Source organism: Hydra vulgaris, chromosome 08 (assembly GCF_038396675.1).
Source record: "Hydra vulgaris chromosome 08, alternate assembly HydraT2T_AEP".
Classification (NCBI taxonomy): domain Eukaryota; kingdom Metazoa; phylum Cnidaria; class Hydrozoa; order Anthoathecata; family Hydridae; genus Hydra; species Hydra vulgaris.
In genome coordinates, this window is record NC_088927.1 from 58,016,903 (window position 1) to 58,041,603 (window position 24,701).

Sequence of the window (24,701 nt, forward strand, 5' to 3'; positions counted from 1 at the left end):
CTCGTAAGGCCAGCGCGAAGTGGGAGGGATTGAGACCCCCCCACATCAATGAACTTTTTGATTATTAAGTCGGCAAATATAGACCCTTTCGACAAGTCAACCGGCTAATTTCAAAAGTCGAGGACCTTTTTTATAGTTGGCAAAAATTGTAATGGCACCCACCACCACCACATGACACCTACTCGCACCGGACCTGAATTCACGTATAACAAGATATGACATTGAAACACACACACTCACACATATATATTTATTCCTGTTTGTACAATTTAAACTTTATTTTTTGATTCAAAATTAAATTTCGGGGGATGTTGGGATAATTCGTGAAAACCTAGAAATGGCATCGAGATAAAATTGTGCTACGCACATCAAAGTTGTATCTTTCGACTGCTATATGGAATGAACTATTTCAAAACTTCGAAACAGAGCGGCAGAAAGAAGATACTACATCACTACATGAAATATATACAATAACTGTAAAGGGAGTTTGGATTCTAGTGATAACTGTTAAATATTATAAAAGCTTCATTTTTGTTTCGATCTTGGTTTATTTCATATTACACATAACGCAAACAATACAGAAAATATACTACACGCGCTAATAGATACTATAATGTATACACAACATCGTGATATTACATTGTTGGGTTATCTATCATTATTCGTTAGAATTGGTACATTACTCATAGTTTGTAACCAATAAGGAACTCAACTATAAAATGAGTATTTAAAGCCAACCAGACATCCAAAACAGCAAAATAATAATAATAAATAGCTGACCATGATCCCTGAATTACTTATGAAATTTCTTTGTAACAAAATTTTAGGCAAAAAAACCTTGGTCTGTTGAAGCTTCTGTGAAAGTTGCTGTTAAGCCATTTAGTGTGACGTCAGTGATTGTGACTTGATCAATCAGCGGTTTTTTCCAACATATGCATTCTACTTCTTCCACTTCAGGTTTGCTAAAAAATTTTTCTGTTAAACAAACAGTAGAAGACATCTTTTGTGTATTCTGATGAATCATAGTTTCAGACTTATCGCTATCTCCGTTACCTTAAATAAACAAAAACAAAGGTTCTTGTGAAACAAAAACAGTATTAAATCGTTAACCAAACTAAAGCAGAGAAATAGTAAAGAGTAATTTAAAATTGCATAGACGCAATTAAATATCTTATAAGTAATTTTTAACAAACAATAGTCAGTGAAGCCATTAGCATAAAAATAATTAGCAGCGAAATCATTAAAAGCATGAAAATTTGAAAATCGTAATAGTTTTTTATATTACATTTTCATGAGTGTAACCTAGTCACGAGTCTTTAAAAATATCAAACTTTAAAAAAATTTTTGTTCATGGATTAAAAATGATTAAATATTACATTTTACTACGGACTTAACAACAACAACAACAGCAACAACAATACTTCTACTAATAATAATACAAATTATTTATCGTTTTATTTTTATATAGGAAATAACTTTAATATGCTTTTTTTCCATTTAAATTTACTTTTTTTAAATCAGTCATTTATCGAATTGTCTAGAAAAAAAGACGATTAGTAGCAATGAGAATAAAACGAGTTTACTTATGATATTGTGATTGGTTGTTTGAACGAAAAACTAGTAACACTATTTCAAGGTTTTTCGGTATTTCTTAAAATAGTAAAAATATGAAATTTAGGATCTCAATTCACATTTAGATAAATTCTGAAAAAGCTTCACAATAAATTTTTTTAAAAATATTCACACTCAAAAACGTTTGCCAAGCAATTCTGGCAAATAAGCCAACTTAAAAAAATTAACAATTTTTAATTATGTTAGGCCAATTGTGAGCTTTTTTATTTAAATATTTAAAACAGCCCGCGAAAATACTTATCGCCCTGTCCGTTTTAGGAACCACATAAAATATAACTTTAAGAATTTATAATATTCACTCATTTGAATCATTTTGAAAATATCTTAACAGGAAATAATAAATTTTCAATAACACGATAAAAAGATTAATAAATCAAATTCCTTTAATTTTAAGTCTATTATCAATGAGATGAATTATTTTTTTTTACAATCAAACAGGGTTTACACAGGTTCTTGATTAAAGATTTCCTAGACTTTACTCAAAATATATGTTATTTCTCTGACATTTTCTTTGAAAACCAACCTTTTCCCCTGAATTATTAAAAAAAACTACTCTTTCCCCTGACTCGTTAAATTTATATAGTAATAATTCCGTGTGCAAAAGGAAAAGGGAGATGAGCCATGAAATGTCACAGCAGAAGCAATATATAATTGGCGCAGTTGCAACATTTTTGAAAAGTACGATTTCAAGCCTAGTTTAATAAATCGAGTGCTCATTTTTTGAGGGGATATTTAAAATTTAAACTTTTTTCCTTGATACTTATTAATATTATTATTCGAATGCTGTATAATCTATTTTCGACATTTTTTGAATCATCTCCCTTTTCCTTTTGCACACAGAGTTATAAATAGTTTCCAGAATAAAAACATTGGCATGCATTGACAGTCGATATGGAAAAAAAATACTCAAATTGACTTGCATTGACATTCACATATATAATAAAAAAGCATATATGACTGATCATATGTTTTTTAATTAGAGGCTTTTATTTATTTACACTTCACAACAACTATTTAAAAAGTTTTAATTAAAAGTCATAATTAAAAAGTTAGTTTTTATAATAAAAAGCATTGGTTTTATATTTTCTAAGATATGGCTAAAAGATATGGCTAAAAGATATGGCTGCAAAAGGTTTGCGATATAGCAGAAAAATAAAAGCTTTACTACGAGTATTTCATCTTCAACTGTTTTTTTTTTTACAGTCAAATAACTCTTAAATGATTGCCTTTTAAAAGCTGGTAGTTTCTTTCGAAAATCAACTACCTTTTTTATATTTTGCCATACCTTCTTGCGTCGTGGTGACACCTGTTGATCCTCGATAAATCTAAAATGATATATAATATAATGTTTACTAGTTTACTTAAACCAGCTTTTTCTCTATCCAATTGCTTTTCCCTGAGAACCTTCTTCTTTCTAGTTCACATTCGGACCATCCATTGATAGTTGTACTTGTTTAGATAAATCCAAAGCAGATAAACCATCATATATTCTCGTAAGTAAGACTGTTGCAATGGCATTCTGATACACAGACTTGCACTTTTAAAAGTTCGTTAAAGTAAGGTGCAACTCCATAGTTGAAAATGTATTTTAATTTATCATGACCAAGATCTATCGTAGATGTAATTGGGCTGTTTGGAAACATTGCCTGAAATGTAATAACACTATTGGTGACACTATTAATGTACCCACAAACAACATGCTTAAGTACCCATCAAATCTCTGCATTAAGTTTACCTTGATCGTGATAAATGGAATTGTTGTTTGAGATTGTGTAACAAGGAAATTGTTTTTTAACTACACCTGCTGAACTACTTGATTGAGTGTCTCTTATTCCATTCAATAAATAATGTAAATTGTAAAGGTAATGAATAATTCCATTCAATTTTTAGTTTTTGTAGTAAAAAAGTTTTTAATTTTTTTCTGTTTTTAATTTTTCTGTTATAAACAAAGATTTTAAACGTTCTACCACTACACCATTTCTGCATTAGATACATGAAGTACCGTCTAAAATTATTACGATAATTGACAAAAATATCAATTTTGGAGTTTACTTGTACTTTTTGTCATTACAATGCATTATAGTAAATAAGTATCATTCCTGTGGGATTCTAAAGCATACATATTAGATTTTGTACTTTAAAAATTTTAAAAATACGCAGGTAATGTTCTTAGGTATGAATATTTTTTTTTATTTACTTATTAGCAAGTAGGCAGAGATTACTTTGTAAGCAGTCAGGCCGTCAGAAATGACTTGATTTGAGGTCCTGAAACCAGACTATCATTAACATTGTCTTTATCATTTGACATATTAACATTGTCTTTATCGCTTAATTGTTTTATTTTAGTTTAGTATATACTTTAGTAGCATTGGGAAGAAAAAGTGACTTATTTCTCTGAAAAAAGGGTCAGATTGGGGTCAAAAGGGGTCAGGTTCTCATATAGAATACAAAGCTAACTCAATGTCAATGCTTTAAAATGTGGGTTGGCTCATAGCATTGTATCAAGCATAAAAAGGAACATGCAGCATAGCTTCAAAAAGTAAAAGCAAATGCAGATATCTTCACAACAAGATCAAGCTTCGGCGAGACTCTCTAAATTTAACCATTAGATGATGTCGCACAGATTGATGACTGAAATAAATAATTCAGCTGTTCAGATAAGAAGCAAGATTGTGTGAAGAAGATTAATTGAAGCTGGTTTGAAACTATACCAAACAAAAAAGAAACCAAAAATAGACCACAAGCCAAATTAAACTCAGCAAGCCAAATTAAACTCAGCAAGTTAGGCAACCTTAATAAAGATATGTTATTTTTCTAAGCTAATAGGTATTTTTTAAATAAATCGCGTTATATAACTGTTAAAAATACATAAATATATAGTGAAACATTTATTTCAGAAATATTTTAAATATATAGTGTAATGAAAAAAAGAAATACACTTGCTTATTATGAATTTTACCAATATTAGTAATTAATATAACAATACTTTATAATAAATAATATCTTCATCTTGATTTGATATATTTGCAATTTAAAATAACTAAGTAATGTGAAACAATGTTAATTAAAATAGAACAAATATGAACAGTTAAATGTATTAATATACTTAGCAGAATTACATTTATAATACAATTAACTTGGCATTATTAACATATATTAATGTAATTAACATTACTTACCTGATTTTAAATCTTTAACAAATTTTTTTCCATTCTTATTAGAGCTGTCACTAAGTGTTGTTGTCTCATTTTGTTCGTTGGTCAAATCATCATGAATTGGAGAATTTTCTACTGATCCAACTGAAATATTTTCATCTTCATCTTGCGTTACACTACCTTCTGCTGTTGAGTCATTTACTTCAAAAGACTAATAAAGCAAATCTTCAATTTATTACTACTGTCAAAAATGTGTATATATATATATATATATATATATATATATATATATATATATATATATATATATATATATATATATATATATATATATATATATATATATATATATATATATATATATATACAACACTCGGAATTAGGAAAAATGAGGTCGGTAATAATTCCGCCCTCAATCTTTTAGAGTACGGCAGCAGGTCGGAAAAAAAATTTGATACAAAGGTCTTACCATAAAAGATAGAAATGAGGTCAGCAATTTTTTGCCAATTTTAAGTTAGATGGGCATTACCAAATGTCAACCTTAATTCCGAGGGTTGATACATATATATATATATATATATATATATATATATATATATATATATATATATATATATATATATATATATTTGTATTAATAAAAAAAGTGAGCAAATGCTTACATAAATATGTTATAGTAGATATATATATATATATATATATATATATATATATATATATATATATTTATATTAATAAAAAAAGTGAGCAAATGCTTACATAAATATGTTATAGTAGATATATATATATATATATATATATATATATATATATATATATATATATATATATATATATTTATATTTATATTAATAAAAAAAGTGAGCAAATGCTTACATAAATATGTTATAGTAGATATATATATATATATATATATATATATATATATATATATATATATATATACATACACACATATATGTGTGTGTATACACACACACATATATATAACCTTTTTTTTTTGATTTGCTTATCTTTATAGCATACAGCTTTTTCAGAAAAAGAAGAAAAAAACAAAGTATAATTAAAGAAAAGATTGCTACCCCATCCCAAACTCTCAGTTTATGTAGTGGCACTCTTTTATAGCAGTAAAATATAAGATAGTCAATGTATGTACTGAAGCCCATTTGCAAAGGTTTATTTAACTTTAATTTTTTTTTTATGGTAGTAAAAAATACCATATATGTATATATGGTATTTTTTATGGTAGTAAAAAATACCATATATGTATGACAGTATGCCATGGTATTTTTGGTACCATCATAAATGGTATTTTTGATACATATATGATAATAAATAATACTTAATAATATTACTGCTTAATAAAAAAATTGTGTTTTAACAATTACAGCATTTTCATATTTAAATTGATAAAAACATTCCGAAGTCATTTCATTATAAATCCAATGGTTGGTAATCTATACAGCTAAATTAACTGCTAAATACTGATTTTAAAATTATTTAGCTTTTCTTTATAGTGTTTATATTTTTAACTATATAATCAGAACTTTCTTTATTTTTTTTCTTCATTGATTTGTTTTTCATGTAATATTAACTTTAGAGTCAATGGTGTCATGTTATTTCCATAAAATACTTTTTTGTTCAAGATTTACAATGATCTTAATAACCAAAAATATTTCACCTCATTTATTTATTTTTGATCTTTTCCTCCACATCTGGATATTACTAGGGCTTCCCTATTAATTAACTTCGGAGGTTAGTTTTCCATAAGCATACAAAAAGGCTTGTAAATGTATCTTTCTATGAGTTTATCAACCAGATTATCTGGTTGATAAACTATATATGTTTATTAACCAGATAATCTTTATTTGTCATATATGTTTACTTTTACTTTTCACAAGAGCTTAAAAACTGCTAAACGTGAAAACCATTGTTTCTCATCTCTCAAGACAACTCAAATTTAATATAAGTTCTACATTCTGCACTTGAGTTTTACAATAGGTTTGTCAACAACATAAATATAAAATCAAAAAGACTTTAGAAAATATAAATCCGAAAAATAAATTAGAATATCTGACAAATAGTATGTACTTTAAACTTATATTTTTAAAGTATAAATGCATAATTTCAATTAATATCGTTGTAGATTTTGATTTTTGTAGCAGATATTTCATATGGTCACAATTATTTATGATGTTTTTAAAATCATACATAATAGCTTGTACTTAAGAACCTCATACTTTTTAAAATAAAATATTAAACAATATAAATACATTATACTGTCTAATACTTATTTATAGACAATGTAAATACAATTTGCTAAACTAAAAAATTATAGTTTACTAAAATATCAGTCTTTATTTCAAGTATGATAAAGTATATAAAGGCTAATCTTTTTAAAATGCCTAAATCATGCAATGATGTTGCATGAGTTGTCTTGTAAAATTTTTAAAATTTTACATTAATATTACTTTTGACTACTTATTACTACTTTTTACAACTGAGATTATCAACGCTATCATCTTTCAATTTCAATCAATGCTGTCATCTTTCAATTACCTTTCTTTCTGATTTTAACAAACTTATGTAACTCCTTCCCAGTGTAAGATTAAGACCTATGGCTTCTAATTTAGCATGCATAGTTATCACATGTAGAGATGCTAAAAAGAAAAAAGAACTTTATTACTTATGTAAATAATATTATTAATTACAAATATACAAAATAGTTTACTATAATACCCTTATTTATAATAATTTTTGAAAATTTTTAGTGTTACATTTGTCATAGTGATATCTTAAATTATGACTTTAAATTTATTAAAACGGAAAACTAAAACAGAAACAACTTCTCATCTTAACAAAAAGGAAAACAAAACTTTGTAAGTTTACATTCATTTAATCTCTAACATTTTTATTTATTAGTCAGATTTTTATCTTAAACATTGGTTGTTGACAACGTTTTTTGTTATAAACACCTTTTTATTAGAGTATTATAACGTAAGTAGCAGTATTTGGATCTTAAAATAAAGCTTTGTCTTGAGAGATAAGAACTTTTGATTTTACAATTTAGCAAGTTAGAAACTTGTTTCTTTTCCCCTTCAGCTTAGAATATAAGTCATGCAAGTTTTAAAAACCAGTAAGAAAAGAATAGGAACTTAACAAATTTCAGTCTTAGCTATAACTAATTGTAATAAATTTGAGAAATTTTCGTAAGAGAAATTCTTTTGGTGAGTTAAGGTGCAACAATTGGTGATGAAGGGTACAACTTTATTTTGTAGTTGTATGTATGTTTTGATTGTAGTAGAAAATCTTTATGTTACAAAGTTTCAACTACAATACAACTTTTGTTAAAACCTTTTTTGTGAGTAGATATCTTCTTCATTTACATAACAATACTTTGTTTAGAATTCTTAGCTTTTCATCTCATGTTGAAAACCACTTGAATATCTTTATATCCATTGTTTCACTGATTTTCATCTTAAGTCAACCTACTGGAAAATGTACCTTAAAAAAACATGAGATAAAAACTAAATTCGTTGCTTTATGTTTCTAAATTTTGTGTTGTTTTTTTGTATTTTTATTTATATGTTCAATTAACAAGCCCCAGTATTATATCCCCAACCAACCCTCTGCCAATCAGGGTTGTTGAATCAAATGATACGAGTTGATCACAGGAAAGAAAAAAAAAAAAAAAATGACATCTAAAAGGATGTCAATTTTCATTACATATTAAGCTATTGATTCAAACTAAAAAACTCATTATACCATATTAAACCACATTAAATAAAAACAAGTTTACTGAAGAATTTTGACATACCTCATCATGTTTAGATTTTTTTGCTGACTTGCTTATTGATCCTTTTTTTCTTTTCCTTCCTCTTGAAGCTGATTGTCTAAAAATCAGATGATTGTCTAAAAATCAGATGATTGTCTAAAAATCAGATGATTGTCTTAAAATCAGATGATTGTCTAAAAATCAAATGACTTTGTTTTAAAAATTTTGAAAGCAAAACATCAAAAGTAAAAAAAAAAAAGTTTTTTCAAAATATAAAAAGTTGAAAAAATCAATAATATAATCATAAAGTTGAAAAAATCAAATACGTTGAAAAAAACATCAAAAACAATTTCTTTAAATAATGATAACAATATTCATAAAATTCTAAATGTATAAAATATTTTTTAAAAACTAATTTTATTTTTATTTTCAGTCATAATGTATTATTGCTTTGTACAGACCAGCAGCATTCATAAAAAATGCTAAAAATTTAATTAAGAAATTAAAGAGAATTTTTGATGTTGTTGCAAGTAAAGATGCCACACGTATAACACAATTAAACATAATAGAAGTCATAAATGAATCTATCTATTTATAATTGGATGCTACATCAATGTTGTAAGGTCAATTAGAATTAAGTAATGACCTTGCTTGTAGATAAACAAGATAAGTAAATAGAAAAAATGACAAAATAGAGCCCTAATGTAGAATATTATATCAAGTACAATATAACAATATTAGGATGTAAAAAAAAAAAATTAAAATAACATATGTAAATAATAAATATTATAATAGGTTAGGTAAAACATTAGGTAAGAATTTAATGGCTTTCATATAAAAAACTTATGACAAAAAATTATGACCATAATGAAATAACAGTACCAAACATAAATAGCACTATAGATGTGTTTTAGAATCTAATCTTTATTTACCTATGCAGTCATTTTTCAAGAATAAAATGGGGTCCACAATTCTATTTTACTCTTAAAAATTTCAAAGGACTCAACGAAGAATGGGCATGTGAAAACATTTCTAAGTAGGATGGGGGGAGGGATGGAGGAGGGGAGGGGGGAAGGTGAAATTCATAATTGCACTGAAACACTTATAATTTTGATTAATAGCTGATTTATTTTTAGTATCAATAAAAACTAATAACTTATCATTGGTACATCTTTGAGCAAAATATTTTATGTATACATATGTTCTGACATTAATTTAACTAATTGAGTTTATTATTGATTGTAAATTATTTATTAAACATGTTTTAAAATAAATTTAATGTAAAGGAAGAGCATGCTTATTTTGGCACAATAATTTAATTCTGGGTTTAACATCAGTCAGTGCCGGTTTCATAGCAATTTTATGTTGCTATTTTAAGACGAGTACTATTTTGTTTTTACTATGTTGGTCATTGCTGAAAATTCCTTTTTGCATAAATAAGTAGTTGGAAATGGTAAGAGAATTTCTATTGCTAATTCAATGAGTATCATATGTACTTGAGAACATTACCGAAGTGCCATTATCTACAGTTGATTTCCATAAAATTATCTTTTTAATAGACACATCAAAATAAATATACTTGTGTTCTCACTTTGCACATATTCAGTTTATTTAGTTTCTCAAAAATGTCTGACAAATAACGAAATTTGAAACCCAAACTTCATTGTCAAAGAGATTTAAAAATTGAACTTTGTTTCTGATAAAAATTTTATTACCTCATCTTTCAACCCTAATAGTTGTTTTAAGGTTTTTCCTTTTAACAACTACCTTACTTTTGTATGTAATAAAAGCTGTTCACAATCCGCTCCCATATCCTAACATAAATTTGCAAACAAACAGCTGTTAAGTGCATGGCATTTTATGAAATTTATACATATGGCATCATTAAAGATGCCATATGTATAAATTGGCAACATTAAAATCTAGTGATACTTTTATAACTACTAACCCTTCTTCATTAATTAAAATACTTTATACAATACTTATTTTATACTAAAATACTTTGTAGCTTTATTTCAGGCACCCTTCTTTAGTAAGTCTGTAAAAAACAAGTCTTATGCCTTTCTGTAAGGAAATTTTGCTGAATGTTGACATTTTTTCACACACACACACAAAAAATAAAGGTCCTCAACTTCTGAATTTGGGCGGCAATCATATCGGCGCCAAAATACGGTGGGCGCTGTGGGAAACGGTCTAGAATAGCCCCTGATAGTATAATATTATACATTAATAATATTAAATTACTTTTATATAGTAATAGTATTAATTATTTTACTATAATTATAGTATTATATAGTAAATAAGACAGAAATTAAATTTATTCTTGATTTTTTTTTTTTTAATTTAATTTAAAAGCTTTATTTTAAGTTGATTTTTACAAGATTTAGTTAACACTAAAACTAATTTAAATCAACACCTTTCATTTTATAGACAGTACACACATTAAAATGTCATAAAAAAAATACAATTGTATTTTAATATTTTGAACATTTTTCATTTTACTAAGACTTTTTTTTCTAAAAAAAAAGAATTTCTACTTGCATCATTAATTCTTGCATTTTAATAATGTTTTTTACTTTGTTAACTTTGTTTGATTAAGTTAAAAAAAAATTATTTTATTAATGAAAAACAAAAGAGATGTTATCATTGTTATTAATGATTCAGCTGCCCATTCATATGATTCAAAATGCGACTATAAGGTTTAAAAAAATGATACAATAGCATTTGAAAATGAAATAAAATGCAATTTTAAAACTCATTTTAAATTGAGAAGCGTGCTTCAAAATGCAACAAAAACATTTAAAAAATCAGTGCAGTTGCACTTTGAAAGATTAATTCGCATGTCGGCTTCTTTTTATTAAGTTTGGTAAAATTATATAATGCACTGTAATGTTTAACGAAATGTATACTACTTTAAATGCTTTTTAAAGTTTTCTTTTAAATAATCGCAAGGAATAAAATCTTTATAGACCAAAATATAGTTCTGTTAATAAACACACTTTTGTTAGTAATAAACTGTCTGCTCGTCCTGCCAGGCTACTGACAAGCATATTTTAAAATTTCAGTCACTCTTGGAGAAAACGAGTCATGCCATGCCACGGGACGACCATGAGAGTACAATTCTGAAATGTACATTTCGTTTTTGGGGTATCATTGACAGAAATATCAATGTTTATTCATCATGAGTGATTATTGTCATTTGATTATTATACATTTTAAGTGTATAAATAATTACTAAAATATATAATAAATATTTGATTTCTAAACATTTCATGGAAAAATCAATCTACACATTGAATTGGATTATCTCTTCCTGCTTATCGTGCATATGCATGTAATGTTAACACAATTGATGACTTCTTTGAGAAACTAATAGTTATTATTAAGAAAATTTATCTACAGAAGAACATTAAACATATTCAAACAATTTTCAAAAGATTTTTCATGTAAAATATTTTTGCGCCCCTAATTAATAGAGCAAGATCAACATAAATAATTAGCATTGTTAAAAGCCTTTTCAAAAGCTCACAAAAGCTGGAAACTTGATAAATATTTAAGCTCATCTAATTGAAAGCAGGGAAGATTTTTTATTTGTTAATAAAAAAGAAATGGAGTTCTTTTAAAAGGGGGTATTTTTAAGGTATGAAACAGTATTTTAAAACAACATAGGCAAGCAGAAATTTCTCTGCAAAAATGGATTTAAAAACTCACACCAAGCAGTTGTTAATTTAATTAAAACCATGTTCATAAAATTTAACTAAAACCATGTTCAGGTACAGTGTCCAACAACTGGCCAAGTTCTATAAAAATTCATTTTTTATAAAGGTTTCTGGTGTTACAACACCTGGTATAATGGCAGCCCAGACAATCCAAATTACACTGTTTTCTTTAGAGTGGATGAAATCCACTTATTAAATCAAATGATTTGAAAAACATTTCAAAAAAATTTTTTAATATTATTTAATACAGATACAACTCTTCCATATTAAAAACTGACTTAGACTTGGCTGTTGGAAGCAACCCGGAGCTACTTTGCTTACCTTCCCATATGATTAGTGTTTTACAATCTTTGAATTTGAAAAGTCAAAGACCATTAAAGCATTTTGAAGGAACTGTTTGTAAAAACTTTAAAAAAAAACATGAAATAAAAATGTAGATAAAGCAACTTTTCCTAAAATGCTGAAATTGATTACAGGCAGTGAGGTATCTAGTTAAAGAAATGCTATAGCAGCTTTTAAAACTTGAAGAACTGTCAACAACAGAGTCTCTGACATCAGGTGTAATCATTAGCTCATCATGGAGGTATAACCAAAAAAATCTAAAGTAAGTAAGGTAAAATGTTTAAGAGGCATTGGCAATGTAAATTAGTGTTAGTTCTGAGTGCAGCAAATATATTACAAAAACCTTTGACAGACAAACCTGACAAAAGATCAGTAGGCATGTTTAATATTATGCATTTCATAACATTAAACAAAGTTTAATGATATGAAATGCATATTGTTAATTAAACCCCTTGAATATCCAGTTTTGTAATTGGATTACAGCTTTTGACAACATATTGAAAAAAAACTTTATATATTAATAACAGATAATTATATTAAACAACTAAATATTAATTACAATCAGCTATATTAATAATATTAGTCAAAATAATCATGCAATAAAACAAAGTTATATACACATAACTACTTAAATTCAACTCACAAACTTTTGTAACAATGAAGTAATCTTTCATCAAGTATGTTTGCAGCTGGTTCCCATGTGTTATACCTAAAATTTGGTCAAACAAAGCATATATATATAAATATATATATATTAGGGTGGAGTGAATTTTAGTTTTTTTTACAATTCGTTTAGCCGGGGTGTGCAAAAGTTGTCTATTCATTTCAGAAATACTCTGGAAAAATATTAATGCTCTAGGAAATTATCTTGAGGTTGCTCAAGACCTTTAAAATTTTAATGGGTCCCTAATATTATGTAAAAAAAAGTTTTTCAAAAGTATGTCATGTTGGGTCTCAAAAAAAGCAAAATTTTATAAAAATTTCAAAAATAACAATTATTTTATAAAAAAATTATTATTTAAGATTTTTTTGAAATTATAATTGAAAAAAATAAACTTTTTTCATTTTTAGTTTAAAAGGTCATTTTTTCTGCAATAAACTATAAAAGAAAAATTTTTTTTTTAAAATAATTGTTATTTTTGAAATTTTTATAAAATTTTGCTTCTTTTGAGACCCAACATGACCTACTTTTGAAAAACTTTTTTTTACATAATATTAGGGACCCATTAAAATTTTAAAGGTCTTGAGGAACCTCGAGATAATTTCCTTGAGCATTGATATTTTTCCAGAGTATTTCGGAAATGAATAGACAACTTTTGCACACCCAGGCTAAACGAATTGTAAAAAAAACTAAAATTCACTCCACCCTAATATATATATATATATATATATATATATATATATATATATATATATATATATATATATATATATATATATAAATATATATATATATATAGATATATATATATATATATATATATATATATATATATATATATATATATATATATATATATATATAGATATATATAGATATAGATATAAGGAAGTTGGCAGAAACATATATGCAACAAATTTAGATCAATTAGAGCAATATATATGTAAATCTTTTAAATTAAGAACGCAAAAATGATATTAGGAAATTACATCCTTACATATGGATTGAGTATAGTACAGTATATATATATATATTAAAAAAATATATATATTGCATACTTTGATGAGAATTCTAACATCAAACTGAAATAGGGATTGCTGATGGTACATCAACTTGTTTTTCCATGAAGCAGCCTTGTTCACCAAGTTTCGTGTTTTCAAACATAGACTAACCGTACATATATTAAGAAAATATATATCGACCGACTAAATAGGGAAAACATTCAAGGAGTGCCACTACATCAAATAAGGGTTTGGGTAGGAAAGCAACCATTTGTTTCATAGTTATTGTTTTTTTGTCTTTTTCTGAAAAAACCGTATGGAAATCAAAAAAAGTTGGGTAATGTATATCTATATACACTACAACAGGCTTTGATATAAAGCATTATGCAGATCTCATTTTACATATGAAATAGCGATTTGCAAACGCGTTCAGCAAATTTACGTTAAGCAAATGCTTTTTTATTTTAAAATATTCAAACTATCTTATTATATTGTTTAGTGATATTAATCCAAAAAATATTTAGTCAAAAAAAAAGCATTCAAGAGCAATTTTCTGAGAAAACCAGGCAATGCTCAAAAGTGATATCCTTCAATCATGCTTAATTTTTTATATAGTAAAAAAGAAGTCTGTAAATTTTTTTTTTTCCAAATATTTATAGTTCCCAGTCAAATTTTTGAGTTTTTAATAGTCATTATTAGGATTTTGTGATTTTTAAACTAAATTTAAAAGCAATGAGACAACTGAATCCTAAGTTTTTTTTATATTTGGAATATATAGTTAGATATATATAAAAAAAAAGGAAAATACTTTCTTTGTCTAGAAATCATTAGTTGAAATCACACATTTTTGAGTTTAGAGCCTACTTTTATCTCAAAATATAAAAAGTTTCCATTTGGTATCTTATCGTTTTTGAGAAGGGTATGCCATTGTAATTTTAAAGGTTTAAAAAGATTATTTATTTATTTACAGTTATTCAGTTTGGTTTATTGAGGATTTTGTTGACTACTTCTGAATTTTTTGGAACAGAATACAATGTCTTAATGCCATTCGAGCTCATTGTGCTATGTAATTGAAACTAAAATAGGTGCTGTCACTATCAAAGTTGAAGACACATCTGATTTTAATTTTGAGCTTTTCTGGAAAAAAGTTAAAGGAGCAACATCTTCTGGTAACAACTTAACAGATGCATTTCACATCAACCTGGTTCACATTCCTTATTCTGTTTGTTCTGTTTAATGCACTTCACATCAACCTGGTTCACATTTCTTTTTCTGTTTCAGATGAAGAATAAAAAGATACCTAACCTCAGAAATAGAAAAAAAAAATTTGAAAAAAAAGTTTAAAAGAACCAAGGTACAGCTTACAAAAAGGTTCGCTATAGTAGTTTCCCCAGGTCAGTGAAGGTTTAACTTCAAATTTTTAAGAAACATTTTGGAAACTCAGACAATTATACGGTACCTGAAAACTGTTGTGTGTTTATTGAACTTAATTTCGAAAGCTTTTGGATGCTCCAAATACAAAATAGACCAGGTACAAACAAACAAGCAAAAACACTTACATAGGTATAAACACTTACATAGGTATATTACATAGGTATATTATGACTTTATTTAAAAAGAAATTGCACTTAATAGACTAAATATGAAAAAAGCAGAATATATCCTTGATTTCATGTTTAATGACAGCCTTTTCTAATATGTTGCATAATGAGCCACAAATATTAAATATGACTCAAAGGTGTATGGTGAATATATCTTGTGCAGTTTTTCAAATGGTGTAATGGTAAAAATAACTCGCCCAGTCTTGACTACATTATTGGATAGCAGATTGTGGCATATACTTCATGCAATTAAAACATCTTGACAAAATTTTTTTAGCAGGATTCTATAATATTACTGCTGCAGATATAAATGGTTTCTCTATGTTGCAAGATTTATCTATTTAGCATCAGATAATTCAGCTAACATGGATACATTTTACGATATTGAAATTGCTGAAGAAGATACCATCGATTATAAAATACATTTAATGCATGATATTCAAATTAAATTTAATAAAAAAGTTAAGAAAAAAGATAGTTGAATACATTTAATACGTGATAGTAAAATACACTTAATGCGCAGATAGAAAAAATCCACATTTTTTCTTATTAAAAGAAAGTCTTGATGAAGAATCAAGATTTTCATCAAAATACCATTGCCAAAAAGTCCTACTACCCTGGGATTATAAATGAGGAACAAAATAAATGATTTTCATTAAGTTTAAAAATAAACATCAAAGATTAATTGTTCTTTTTATGTTTGTTACTAAAAGTTACATAAAGTTTACTTTTGTTTAATGAGAATCTAATTTTTCAAATATTTCTCAATATTTCTCAATATCTCATTAAAAATTATTATTCTTATTAGGTTGTTTTAATTACATTGGGTTATTTAAAGTACTGGTTTCTATCAGCATTAAAGTTCAAAGTAGATTTTCAAAATCTTTTACAATTTATAAAATTTAAAGGTAAGTCTAACATAAAAGCTAAAATATTTTTTGAAAACATTAAGAAACAAAGACAGTAATTTTGATAATTGTAAAGAAAATTGTTTTTAAGATTTTTTTTTCAAAAATTTAATTAGATTTAAAAACTTATCAATGCAGATATAAAATGTTTTAATAAAATATTATAATAATATTTTAATAGTAATAATTTATTTTTAATTTAAAATTTATATTAGATTTAAAATATTAGATTTAAAATGTTTTTTTTTAAATTAAAAAAAAAAACATAAAAAAAAACAATGAAAATAACTGTGATGATTGTAAAGAAAATTGTTTTTAAGATTTTTTTTTCAAAAATTTAATTAGATTTAAAAACTTATCAATACAGATATAAAATATTTTAATAAAATATTATAATAATATTTTAATAGTAATAATTTATTTTTAATTCAAAATTTATATTAGATTTAAAATATTAGATTTAAAATGTTTTTTTTTAAATTACAAAAAAAAAAAAACATAAAAAAAACAATGAAAATAACTGTGATGATTGTAAAGAAAATTGTTTTCAGATTTTCAAACCAAATTACTAACCGCAGTTTAATAACCTGGTTTAATTTGCTTTGTAAAACTTCTTTTTCAGCAAAATAAAAATGTTTGTTTACAGTGAAATAGATGTAATATTTTTAAGTTCAATTTTTTAAGAGAACAAAAATAGTATAAATAAATTAAAATAGTTCAAAAAGTATATAAGAATATTAAAAAAACCAGATAAACTCAAAAAAAACTTTTAAGATGTATTAACTTAACAAAACTCACGTGTTTAAACCAAATTTAAAATTGTAACTATATATATAGATAAGATAATTTTTGGTAACCAATCATTGATATTGTGTAAAAGTTTTGTTTCAAGGAAATATTCCAAACATAATGTGCCACAAGATGTAATTAAATAAAAAGTTGGATGAAAATAAATTTATGAAAAAAAGCTAATGCTTTTTTTAATACTGTAGCAAGCAAAAGTACTACCACTTACTCTTGTCTTGATAAGAAGCCAACTCTCTGTTTACTTGGAGGGGGCATTTAAGCTTTAAAAAGATCTCACTTCTGCTACAGCATGGAACTCTCAGTAGTTAATGAACTTTAATTTAGATAAAACTCAATTTTTTTTTGGATAAGCATTATAGCAACAGTCTAGATCTTCCTATATTTATGAATAGTAATGAACTTGATGATTTATATACCCTTTGTCTTAATTAACTCTTACTTCTGTTTTTTCTTGGAAACCATATATCAAATCCATTGCTAAATTAGCATCTGCTAAGGTTGCATCTTTTTAATGTACTTATCACTTTTTTACTCCAGATTCTATTCTTTACCTCTATAAATCTCAAACCAGCCTTTATATGGAATACTGTTGGCATATCTGGAGCAAATCTTTGAATGATGCTCTTTCTCTTTTAGACAAGATGCAAAAATGTATTGTAAAGATAGTTGGACCTGCTCTTGCAGCCAACCTTCAACAATTGTCACATCGTTATTTTCTAATTTTATAAAAAGGGAATGGCCCTGCCTTTCTCTATTTATAGAAAGTTTGCCAGTTTTCACTTTAACAAAATGAATTCGCATATAAATAAGTAAAATTTTCTTATTTAAAAACATTTTTTTATAAATTTTATAAATTAGGATCTCTACTTTGTTAATATATTGAATCAAAACAAATTCTAAAGTTACATTTGCATATAACTTGATTTTTTTTATCATCAAGTCATGAGGGGCAAATTCATCAATCGGTGATTTTGTCGGTAGAACTAAAATAATTGAAAAGTATGTCACTTTTGGCAATAGACAAAATTCCTTACTAGTGGTAAAGGCAGGTTACTTAAGATAAAAATTTTTTTTTTTGAGATATCAGTAGGATAATATATATATAGTAATAGTATATCTCTAAGTGATGTAGATAGAACTATTGATAGCCTATAGATAGCTAGTTAGTGACCAGGCTTGAAATCTGACCGGGGTCAGGTTTGATGATTTATTGTCTTGTTAGAGTCACACTACACATCCATTTGATCATTTTCTCTTTCCGCAAATACTACACCATATAAATACTAAAGTTTATATAAATATGAAAAGATATTGTATGCCAGCATCTAAATAAATAACAAAGGGTACCAAAAGGTTCTAACTTTGCTCCTGTAATGTTTCTTATCTACAATAACAATCTTCATGAAAATTTTACATCTAAAGTGGCTCTATTTGCTAACAACTCAACTTAATACTCTTGTCTTGACAAAAAATCTTTACTTTTTGATTACACAATTTTTTGTTAGAAAATAAAACTCAATTACTTACTGCAAAAAAAATTATTGCAATATTGTTGGTATTCCTATATTGACAAATAACAACCCTTTTACTCTCAGACAAAATCTAAAAGCACATTGGTAATGTAGTTAGACCTGCTTTACCTGGCAAGTCAGTCTCCCATTGTTGTAAGGTTGCATTTCTTTTTTTTCTACTAATACTATCATGGTCAATGCTCAAACAAGCTATTATTTCTATTATAATAAATCAAAACTTATTCTTACTTGGCTTCTTATCCAAGAAGTGGCATCCTTTTACTGTATCTGTTCCTTCATGCTAATTTTTTTTCCTTGCACATCAAATAAAACCTTATAAATTACACATCTTCATGTTGTTGTTTTTTTATACAAACTACAACTTTTTAAGTCTTAAGTTAACTGTTTCCTAGTATTTTAACCTATCCTCTATTTTAAAGTAACTCATAACTTAATAAAGGTTGCTTGCAATCTTGCTGGTAGTAAATTAGAGTTTAAAAATATATAAATATAATCCAGTATTTAATAAATAGTATATGTAAGTATAAAATTATAATAGAAAAAGTGTTATAAATTTTTTTTAACCCCTGCTAAATCTCATAACTTTGTTGGGGCCAGGTTTGCAAAAAGCCTAATTTTTAGCCAAGGACAGGGCCGGGGCCCCGCTCACTTCCTACAGATAGTTACAGGTAGAATTAATAAAGTAGCTACTGATAGTCTACAGATAACGACAAAATAGAATTACTGAAAGTAATTCAATCTTGTCATTATCTTTATACTCAGTTTCCTGATGTCTAAAAGGATGTAAATTGTTAAATTTTTTCTAGAAAATATCAAATAATGATTCTAGCATAAATCAAAACCATCTAACTGCACTAGGGCACAAAATTGCAACTTAAACAATAAAGCCATTCCTCATTTGCTTCTCCCAAAACAGCTGCAAAAACACAATAAAAGTCTGTATCAATGTTATTTTTTAGAATAAAACCACTAGATGAACTTGGGTGATCAGAATAAGCTGGAAAAAAGACTTTTTTATTTTTGTTTTGACTGATCTATAGGCTGCATCATTTTGCCCCTTTTATTTCAGAATGTCTTGTCCTAGGCTTAAAATGTTCCTGTGCAAACATTTAAAAAGTCAGAATATATTTAGGTGTCTCATCTCCGTTTCAAAGAAAATGGGCTTTGAGGTTATTGTATATTATATACATTTGATGACGTATGTAGTCTTTTGGATCAATTAATTTAGACTGGGAAGGAATGTATTATAGTTTTCTATATTGTTTAACATTGTATGCTTGTTGTAGATGCTCAGTGCAATAACTGATTAGTATTATTTTTAGATTAATGTATTGAAAATGGATAATTTGGATGTCTAATCATTCAGTTATTACTATTGAAGATGACCAACAAGCAGTTGCTACGTCTGCGTATGTTTCTGATACTGTCACTGATATACAATCGGAACTACATTCTCCAAAAAACTTCTGCTAAGAAAAGTACAAGGAAGTGGTCTGTGATATTTGGTCTTGGCAACAAGATCAATAGAGAAGACACGGAAATAACTGAAGCATGTCTTCCAACATGTCAGCAAGTGTTGCAATGTATCAGGTATCATCTTAATGATTACGGTAGGTGCGAAAACCATACTCGGTGGGATCTGACCTAGCAGGTGCTGGCAAAAATCACAGTTTTCTATAAAAAAGCAAACATTCCCATAATCAATGAGCGTAAAGTATGCGAGAAAATGTTAAAGCTGCTTGATGACAATGACAAATTTAGAGTGATACCATCCGCAAGCAGGTCAACGCTAGCTTCAATGAAAAAGGTCCTGCAGACATTTCAACTGTGGCCGCAGAATGCTGAACAACTGATAAAAATCTGGAAGACTTGTCATTTTTACAGTCAATGAAAACCGATCATCGACTGTAAAAGCATAAGGTTGGACAGAAGATAGCTTCAGCTTGCAGGGAGCAAAGGGTCGCTCTGAAGCTGTCAACTCTGCATTGGGATTCAAAACAAATGCCATCACTGACAAATAAGAATAATAGTCAGGAGCGCCTTGCAGTTCTTGTCAGGAATGCAAATAAGATTTTCTCTACAAGTTTCTTGGCGTACCATCGCATGCACTGGGAACCTTAATTACTTATGTCAAGCGTAACAACTATCAAGCTGCAATTACAAACATTGAATCAACGCCATTAATGACAGCGCAGAGAGGGGTGTGAAGCTGAGCTTGGATTTTCTGTCAGCATTAAAAACTAAAGAACACTAGCAAGACGTGCTTCAAGTTGCGGAGTACGAACGCCACATACAATTTAATCTGGGCAAACACAAGTCAACCTACGAGTGACAATACCGTGACAATGGTGAGCATTGGTGACATCATGTACAACGTAAATGTAAATTACTTTAAACAATATAATGCATATTGTAAACAACATTGTAATGCACACCCTGGTAATAGTTCGATCACTACTATACTAGTGTTTCACTACTGGTTACTATATAATAACATAAATAGAACATTTTTAATCTGTTAAGTGCTTCTGGAGATGATGGATATTGACTAATGTAGCATTATAAATTATAAGATAATGACTAAACCATAATGATAAAATGATTCTTATGCATAATGTGTTCAATATTGTACAATATGTACATCCTGGTAATAGTTCGCTATGGTAAAACTACAAGTGTTGCTTGGGATACCTAGATCATGTCCAAATATTATAAAAACTTGGAAAACATCTATGTACATCAATAGGAAAAGAAATAAAATAGGGATAGATACCTTAGATAAAAATTTTTAAAAAGGGGGCAAAATAATGTACCCTTCTGATCTATCTTGATCTTTTTATGACTTCTGTTTAACACCGACCACATTTTTGATTGCAGCCTTTTTAGCTAGTGGTTTCTTTATAAACTTAACTCTGACGTAGAACTTAATTCTTAAGTCTTATATCTGGCGATGTAATAATAGCAATGTGGCATTTTGAGTAAATAGTTATGCTTTTATTTTAGGAGAAGGTACAATAGTCCTTAAAATAGATAAATTTGGGTCTCCCTGGTGAATTGTTGTTTTATTAAACACCACTGTTTTTTGTATTCAAAGTCTTTTATTGCATTTCTTAGAGGGTGCAAATCACAATAGTAAAAGGGATTTACAATCAATCCTCTTTTTGTATGTTGGACCATATTTTGTTAAAAACAATACGAAAGTTGCAACAAGGCAAAGAAATATAATTTTCAGCTAAGTAATTAGACAAGGCCTTAGACCACATCTATTTTACTACTTTATTGACATGTGTATCAAGTGGTTGGAGGCAATGTGTACTATGAGGTGGAATGCAAATTATTTCAATTTCCATCTCTATTGCTAATTCAATTGCATCAATAGCCAAATGACTTTTGTGACCATCCAAAAATGAAAATACTTTTTTCCCATCCACCTTTGTACGAAACTCATTAAATGAAGTAAAAAGTCAATAAAGGTCTCTTGATTAGTATATCCGCTTTTACTGCAATGTATATCTGTACCCAAAGGAAATTTATATGCATCTGAAATCTTTGTTCCCTTAAATATGAAAAATAGTGGTAAGCTGTCTGTTGCATTGACAGTGGCCAGATATGTTGTTAGTTAAAAAAAAATTTTATTATTAAATTTCTTTTATGAATCCTTTTTTACACGCCATTTGTTATTGGTAAAGTTAGGTTAATAAAATGAAAAAATTTCTTTGTTTTTTCTTAACTTATTACATTTGTAAATAGTGCTAATATCAAATGCAATTGTCATTTACACTTTTTTTACATAATTATCATACAAACTTAAACAATATCTTTAGACTTGTTTAAAATATTAAAAATTGATAAAATGTGTCAGGACTTAAATGGCTTACTACTTACATTAAATGGCTCAATATGTAATGTGTAAATGGCATGTCACATGTCATGCTAAATGGCATGTCAATGCGTAAATGACATGTCACTTTACGCTTAAAAGAAGGCCTGTATATGTTTATAGAGCAATTCCACGACTGCCACAGCGTGACAACCATCTTTTTTTTTATCTTAAGCCTTTAATATTTCAATATTAAAATAGATATAAAAAGAATTTTCTTTGCTATTTAGTTAGCTCATATTAGGTGCTACAAAAAACAAGAAAAAAAATTTGAGTGGATAAATTAGCCTCTCATTCATGCAAGAAAATATCACCAAAATTTTCTTACTGTTTTTTAGTTTTTAGATCAACACCACGATTCAGCTAATATAGATCAACTGAATTATTAACTTGGCATTAAACAAAAAGTTTAGACATTACTCTTACAAGTTTTATAGCTAAATTACATTTTTTTAAATTAAATTTCAAACAGGCACACCTTTAATTAACTAGTGGTAAACATCACAGCGTGACCAGACACATTTAGGTAATTATAAACCTGGTTAATGGGCTGTTTTTAATAAATTCAAAACTTAGTTGAGAGTAGTATAAGATAAATATATAATTACATCTTCATAAAAATAGTTCTTACATAGTAATCTTCAGAATACGGCCATACTATATCAGTGTCAAATTGCATCCATATTATATTGCTGTCATATATACAACATCTTAAAGTTTTTAGGTAATTTTATCTGAAGACGTAAAATGTTTCACTAAATACTTGGCACTTGAAGAAGGTTGTATTTCTATTTTCCCATTATTGTTTTGAATTATGTGCGCTGCAAATATTCCTGGTTTTGCTGGTGCTTTTGTAAATAACTCATCAATTTTAAATTTTTTTATTGTATTTAAAATATCTTCCATAGAAACAAAATAGACATTGAAATTAGTCTCATTTTTAACAGCTTCATGAAAAGTTACGGCATCAGTTATCATAAATTTTTTCTGGATTATTTTTTGCATTGCTATTCTTTTAACGGTCCCAATAAAATAAACAATAGCATCTACCAGTCCATTCCCATGTGAAGCAGCAAAAAAGTTCCAGAATAATTTTAAATCATGCTGTTCTTCCAACCAGGGTATTTTACCAAGTAATCAACTAGGGTTGATTACTCCGCCCGTCTGTTCAAACCTGTAGTATTTTAACACTTGATTCAATTTGGTTAGATAATAAATTATAAACAAATGCAAGAATAGATTCTTTTCAATGGCTTAAATCATCTGAAATTATGACAGCTGATGAGCATGAATTTTGGTACCAAAATACAGCAGTAAACGCAGTAACTTGCTTCTTGTGCCAATGTGCTAAACTGCACTTCGTCTTGCCAGAAAATTGAAAAGTTTTCAGCAAAATCTACTTGAAAAACAGCTGCGTCTGGATTACTTTGAAGTTGAACCTTATGATCATGATATGTCTTTGATTGTTTCTGTTTAATAAAATAATGCCAAAGAAATGATTGTAAAGATTTTGAAAAAGTGCTGTACAGATTATCAACTCTTCCCTTTTTTTCAATTTTTTAAATATATTCTTTTCCATTACCAACTGAAACTTTTTCCCATTGGTATCATGTAATGCATTTAATATTGTCAATTTCATTCAAAACTAATAGATTATGAAACTTTGCAGCATCTTCACATGTTGTGCA

General features: G+C 27.2%; 1 protein-coding gene across 1 annotated transcript in view; it reads right to left on the reverse strand.

The window, feature by feature from the left end:
* Positions 1 to 528: 528 nt before the first annotated feature.
* The window catches only part of LOC101241177 (chromobox protein homolog 7), a 32,456-nt gene continuing 8,283 nt past the window's right edge, over positions 529 to 24,701 (reverse strand). The window contains exons 3-6 of the mRNA XM_065804013.1: positions 13,267 to 13,332; positions 8,605 to 8,680; positions 4,812 to 4,998; positions 529 to 1,053 (exon numbers count right to left, since the gene is read on the reverse strand). Of these exons, the coding sequence (XP_065660085.1) occupies positions 824 to 1,053; positions 4,812 to 4,998; positions 8,605 to 8,680; positions 13,267 to 13,332 (559 nt within the window). The 3' untranslated portion in view covers positions 529 to 823. The remainder of the gene's footprint in view (positions 1,054 to 4,811; positions 4,999 to 8,604; positions 8,681 to 13,266; positions 13,333 to 24,701) is intronic.